The 7,500-nt window shown below is 35.4% G+C and overlaps 1 protein-coding gene across 6 annotated transcripts in view; it reads left to right on the top strand.

Annotated features, from left to right (window-relative positions):
* LOC115214792 (receptor-type tyrosine-protein phosphatase T) overlaps window positions 1-7,500 on the top strand; it is a 426,610-nt gene that overhangs the window by 235,819 nt on the left and 183,291 nt on the right. For all 6 annotated transcript variants that reach the window (XM_036505346.1, XM_036505347.1, XM_036505345.1 and 3 more), the window contains 2 exons: window positions 2,392-2,479; window positions 5,640-5,713. In XM_036505346.1, coding sequence (XP_036361239.1) covers window positions 2,392-2,479; window positions 5,640-5,713 — 162 coding nt within the window. The remainder of the gene's footprint in view (window positions 1-2,391; window positions 2,480-5,639; window positions 5,714-7,500) is intronic.

The raw sequence follows: 7,500 nt of genomic DNA, 5'->3' as shown, positions 1-7,500 counted from the left end.
CCGGGGGTCGAGTTGCTCGATTAAAGGTGGTGCTTCAGCATGGCCGCAGTCAAATGACTGAAACAATTAAAAGAGAAAAAAGATATATATATATATATATATATATATATATATATACTCCTCACCCTTTTCCTACGTGTGTAAATATATACATATATACATATATATATATATATATTATATATATATATATATGTATATATATATGTATAATATATATATGTATATATATTGTATATATATATGTATATATATGTATATATATATATATATGTATATATATATATATATATATATATAATATATATATATGTATATATATATATGTTATATATATATATGTATATATATATATGTATATATGTATATGTATATATATATATATGTATATGTATATATATATATATATATATATATATATATATATACACGCACAAACCAAACGAGGAAGTCTCGTACATAGAGATAAGTTCCAACCACACACCAGCAGTAATTAAATAAATGGTTAACAACATTAGCAGGCGCGTCTATAAATTATCCGGCGACAAAGAGACTTTTGAAAAAGCTGGTCCATATATAATGCAGCAATAGAAAGGTCAAACTTCAAGAATAGCATAAACTCCATTAAACCAAATATAAATAGACCAAGAAGACGCAGAGGAAAATTGTATGGTTCAACTCACCTTATATCATGAGTGTATCTACTAACATAGCTAGGAAAGTCTCGTGTGCATTTCCTGTTTCCGTTTCAAACTCCACACAAAGAAGAAATATGCCCCAATGACGAACTACCTCAGCACACAAGTATAAGAGCACCATGTCCAGAAAGAAAATACAACAAAATAATGCAAACAAATTGACCACAAAAAACTTGCCCGAAAGACAACTCCAAGGGAGACAAATAACGAAAAAATTCTACCCAGAAGTAACGTCCCTTGATTCATTAATTCATTGTCTTATTCACATGAATTTAGGAGAACCCCCGTGAACTAAACGATGCTGTGTTTTCCAAAATGGTGGTGAACACTTTTCTCCATGCCATTGGCTTGGAAAACTGTTAAGACACTCGGATATTTTCCTACTTTTGGTAACATGAAACCAATGGTAGCTTAATTCACAAGTAAAGAAATTATATCCACCACTACAGCCTTGAGCACTCATTTTCATCGTTCGACATTTTTACATAACTCACATACACACGAATAAATGTGTGCGTATGTATGTGTCAATACATACATACAGGTATAAGGAAATTTATTTCTCTGAGATTCCATTAATAATTAACTTCCATTATTTATTCTAAATGAATTAAGCTATTTGATGTTAAGTACGTACACATACACGCACACATATATACATGCATACACACAAACACCACACATATGTATATATATATATGTATGTATGTGTATGAGTATACATATATGATATATATATGTATATATGATGTATGTATGTATATAGCCTTTGTCGATTCGTGATAATTCATAAAAAATTTCGTTGTTGGAAATATGGAGCATGCGCAACTATATCTTCAAGCAGTCAGATGACATATTTTGAAACGGAAACAGGAAATGCACATGAGACTTTTAATACATTGTAAAGTTGCTTTTCATTTTCTCTTCTTTCATTTGTTAATTTGTCATCTATCATCTAGTTTTAAGTGTGGCGTGAAGAGGGTATTCAAACCTGCTTTCAAAATATGCTAAAAGTTAAAAAAATATAGTTTTATAATTTCTATGTTCACAGAGGCAACAATACACACACATGTATGTATGTATGTATGTGTGCGCGTATGTGTGTATGTGCGTGCGCGCGCTTAAACTCTCTATGAGACTTTGGATATTTTGGAATTCTCATTTGATTACGAAATGCAGAATTTGACTGAAGCAGATGGGAAATAGCAATAATGGTGTATATTATATTTAACAGTGGTGTATATGTTACGAGGCGAAGCTAGAACATTCCCGATACTGTCTTATTATTAATAATTTATATAAATTTTAATGGTTACAAAGAAGGAAATGAAATGTACGTTGTGTTAATGTTTATTTGTACTAGTATTGAACATTAGAAATATCTGACTTATTACTATTTCAACTATAATATTATTTCTAATAACTTTTGTGCATATTACAAAGATGCATTTCACTTTTATTATTTCATAAAATTGTATTTGTCACATAATCTTCACTTTTTTTTTTTGCAGTATACCTTGTATTCTAATGTCGTCAAAATTATATTCTCACCATTAAAATAAATTCATAATTTTCGTACTCGTATATGTTTCGTTCAATTGCTTTGTCCTATCTATGTTATATCGAGTAAAATTCAGTATTAAAATATATTGAATTCTCCTAGTTTCTATATATTTCATGTTGTATATTTCAGCTCACGCCAGCAGGACTCACAGCAAAATGCGATGTAGCAAAGAAAACGGAAAATAAAATGAAGAACCGATATGGTAATATTGTAGCATGTAAGTAATATTTTCTTCAAAACTTATTCATTAAAAATGTGATAGATGATAATAAAAGCCAGAGAAATAAATCACAATCGAGATTGGAATGCACTTCAATAAGTCTACTAATTCTAGTTACAGAGTATTGGTAGAGTTATTTGCTTCTTGGGGACGAACGAGATAGTGGAATGAGGTGTGGCAATGAAGAAGTGGTAAAGGAAAAGAAGAAAGAAGTGGTGAATAGTAGTAGATATGAGTTGCTGACTGGATGGGAGATTGATCGGAGGTTCAAATATTGCGGAAGCACGTAACAGCCTTGTACATGACAAATGTCATAGCCATACTACATCAGTCCAGCTTTTATTGGTCAGTCTGGCGAAAATGTCGTCGTCGGTGGTGGTCAACAACCAAGTCCGATTATCTCGGGAGCTAAGGCGTCTTTCATTCTTCCTAAAATCGAAATGATCTGTAAATTTGCCCTTCCTTTTGTTACCAACAGATCACAAAATGCCTTCTGCTTTTACGTTCAGTGCTAGCTCCTCGGAGCTTCTTGGAGCTCTGTAGTGCAACATTCTTCGACTCTTCAGCATTCTCCAATCTAGAATCTCCCACATAATTCTAAAACGACCATTTCTTTTTCACACGTGACTACAATCTCAATGACCTACTAGTCTCTTCATTACACTACCTTCACATTACACTCAGCTATTTTCTTTGCTTGCTCGCCAACCTCTGCTACACTATTTCTCTTGTCATTTACAAACTGTCAGTACCACCTGTACATGATACATCTTCCCGTATCATGTGTCACATCACCATCTGCTTCACAATTGGTTTTACTGCATTAAATATCGATTCTAAAACATCCGGCACATTGAGGAAACCAGCCACACTCACCCTATTTTATGGTCATCTACTGGACGTGTGCGACAACAGTACAAAATAAGCCAGGTGTGCATCGTTCTTTAAACGATTATACAGTTTCATAGACCACCGTTTTCTAGGTTTCGTATTGAACAATTGACCCGCTTAAACTCGCCCTACCTGCAAATCTTAACAACCGGCTTACTTTACTCTAAACACACCTCATCATTTATTATTCACAATCACATACTCCACACTCTACCACCTACCTTTTCTTAGTTTTACACTCACACAAAACCACTCGTACACACTTCAATCACACCTCACATTTAATTCTCCAAATACGCCTACTAACCACACGCACCATGACACCTTGCAAACATGCACACACACGCACACACACACGCACGCACACACACGCGCGCGCGCACACACACACACACACACACACTTTCCCACTCAGACACACATTGTTCGATTCTTATTTCACATAACAGACTTCACCACTCCAACCCCGCACTCTTCGAAACCATGATCACACCACCATCACACAGTTCTCTCTACACATCTACACTCACGTATTTGCCTACTCCCTAACACACACGTGCACGCATACATATACACACACATACTTTCAACGCATCACCTTCGCTTCAAAATCTTTCATATTCTCACGTCCCTCACATTTACCAAAGACTTTGCCGTCATTATTTAAAAGGTTACTTCTTTCTCCTTCTACCACTGTATTTACCAGCTTCTATTCTCTTATCTTGACCACACGTCCAAAGACCAGACCAAGCACATATCTGTTGACCAGGTTGACTTCAACACCCTTGGCCAAAATCCTACTTTTCATAGGTCCATGCTAACAAACCCGGCGCCAGTCATGTGTCCCCTTTCCTCCGACCACCCCCATTTACTATAATTCACCCCAAATGACCCATTCTAGTCATACAATCACAAATTTCGTGCATCCACATGCAACCGACACTCTGTGAGCTCTTCGCGCACACAAAAATACGTGCGCCATGCGCATATTTCACTTTGTTTATGATCGTACCCATACCCCCCCCCACTCCTGCACCCTAATACTTCAGCCAATACCTGTTTCAATTTCCTCCGTCAACCATTCGCCAATACACAAACCTACTCAGCAACATTTTCTACAAGTCCCACTCATTTACACAATGGCTTTGTTTGCGCATTCACACGCTTCCTTTTCCTTATTCTCTGAACTAAATATTCATTAACAGACACATGGACATACATACATCGTGGTTGTCTGCTCCCTGCATAGATGTAGAACACTACTCCCTATAATTGCTCTTTCCTAGCATGAGAACTTGAATGACTTTTGAGCCCTGAAAGGCGTTTGAAGAGCTGTTCACATATACTGCAGCAATGTCTCATGTTAGCATTAGTTCCGTTTCCACTTGTTTGTTATGTATGTTTAAGTGCCACTTCGATCCTCCGTGTGACTTACAGGTTTTCTGACAGACATTGCACTGAAACTGGTCAACCGGAATGAAATTCGAATAGTTCATATATCTCTTACCCACGTGGCCATACTGGTGCAATCTTATACCAGCGTGAAATATGAATTCTTTTGTGCATAAAGAACATTTAAAGAAAGGATGGGAGACTCTTGCAATGTTATTGATATTAATCTCATTTTCACGAAATTTTATTTTCATTTCAGAATGCTTAAATCTGCCAAACTTAAAATCTTTAACACTGCTTCAAATCATATCTCTCCACGCTTTCCTATCTACTGCAAGCGAGTCAAGACTTTTGCATGCAAACACAACACACACACACACACACACACACACACACACACACACACACATATATATATATATATATATATATATATATATATACATACATACATAAATACCTCCTGCATACTTACTATCAGCATACCCGCTTCGACATACCCCCTCCTCCTACCTGATTAGACTGAGACAGTATATTTCCGCTTCAATATTATTACAAATTCAGCCAACGAATACCGAACAATTTCCAATTTATTTCAGTTTATTTTTGTATATACTCTTTCTTCTTTCCTGTTTCCCCATTCTGCCTTGTACAAGGACCCAGTATTCAAAACGTCATTTTATTTCTCTATCACTTTATTCCGACCGTTTTTATATATTGCTTTGTTAATTTCTCTGTTTTTGTTTCTTCTGTCTCATCCTTCTAATAATTTCCTAGACATGTTACTCTTGAAATATTGTTACAAAATATAAATTTTGATTAACTTTTCCTTAAAAGAGAATTCCCTTCAATTGCTGTCCTTTTCTGGTTTCAGATGATCATACGAGGGTAAAGTTAAACATTGAAGATGATCCACATGACGATTATATTAATGCTAACTATATAGATGTAAGTACATTCCATTAAGCCTCCAAAATCTGTTACTTTTCAAACAATCTAATACTTCTAAGATGATTGGAAAATAGAGACAGAACTATCGCAGTAAATGTAATTTCAGCAATATATATATATATATATATATATATATATTTACCACATCTATACATATGTACAAGCATGCATGTGTGTGAGTATGTATATCATTCAGTTTATTTCAAGATTTCTTGCCAATAGAGAAAGAATCGGTTTCTAACCTAGATCGATAGCTCAAGAATTTCAACATCAACAACAGGATATTTTTGTATGTATGTATGTATGTATGTATGTATGTGCAGATTTGTATGTTTTAGTTATGTATTCTCATGCATATAGTTGCATATCTAGATATGCTCATATGTTTTAAATGATAAACTTTTGGAAAATTTTACAGATTTTTACAGTTCCAGTGATGGATTGGATCAGTAGTCTTCGAATTAGCCTTCTCCTTTCTAGTTTCGAGAAGAAACCTAATTTCTTATAAGGTATTAGGTATTTAAGCAGTGTGTTACATATCCTAGTGAACGAGTAAGCGTTGACAGATCTGGACACTATTGCACTTGTGGACTTTGGTAAGCTTTCATGGCATTCCTCTTACACATGACTAAGTTGCAGAGAACATGCAACGAAATTGATGGTCACTCATTGATTTGCTGAACAGTCTCTCGAGCTTCATGAATCTTCACGTCAGTGGTGGAAGTTGATGGGCGTTCTGCTCCCTCTTCGTGCTACACGCTTGTCTAGCCAGTTTTCAATTTGCCGATCCATTCCTACACATGTCTGCGTGGTAGAGCGCTATCCCTATATTTTATTGAAAGCCGGTAACAAATTTCAGCCCCTGTCATCGCTTCAGATCAAAGAAATCGGATCACTGTTCTCTGTTATTCTTTGGTGCGCATTGCCCTGTTCACTCTGTAACACAAGAATGAAAACTGGAGCGATCACTTGGTTACGTAATCACAAGGGGACCACCATTTATCCCGCGAGTGCTAAAGGCAGGTCGGTCAACATAAAGAAATGCGGATAATTTTTAGCTTCCTTTAGTATATATTTTGCGATTTCAACAGATAGTGGGAATAAAAATTTTATCTATTCCTTGCTTCACTTTGTGGGAGTATTTTTCATGTCTGTTAATTTTCAATTCATGCATTTTTGTTTTGATTTAGGCACATGTCTGCAATTTTGAGGGGTGGTGGTCGTTTAGTCGATAATATTAACTCCATTGCTTGAATGATTTTTTTTGTCGATATGAAAGGTTGAAAGGCAATTTGACCTCGGCGAGATATCAAACTCAGAATACAATGTGTTGAAGCAAATACCACTTGGCATTTTGTTCGACGCACTAACGATTCTGCCCTTACTGCATTTCTATACGGGAAAGCCTGGTTTCATTGTTGTCCAAAAGACAGCTCAAGAACCACACACATTTGATTGCAAATATTACTCGCAACGTATATTTAGTCTCAAACGACACTTTTTCTTGACAGTCGTTCAATCGTTCGTTATAAAAAAAAATATTGAACTATCAATATTTTAGATTTGGTCTTTCGTTTCTGTTAGATTTATATATTTGGAAAATCATCGCAAATCCTTCTCAATGAATATAAAATACATTAGACCTGCCCGTTGTTTGTTAAGCGTTGCAATATAAATGATTTAGTTTGCATTCCTACCATGGCCATATATCACAGCTTCCCCATAAACACGACATATTGGGTTGGAATAATATCAGCATTAAATTCGAAATACAATTAGCTTTC

This window comes from Octopus sinensis, linkage group LG8, assembly GCF_006345805.1.
Source record: "Octopus sinensis linkage group LG8, ASM634580v1, whole genome shotgun sequence".
In the NCBI taxonomy this organism is placed as follows: domain Eukaryota; kingdom Metazoa; phylum Mollusca; class Cephalopoda; order Octopoda; family Octopodidae; genus Octopus; species Octopus sinensis.
The sequence above is the reverse complement of the archived record's forward strand: the minus strand, read 5'-3'. Positions and strand labels throughout refer to the sequence as shown.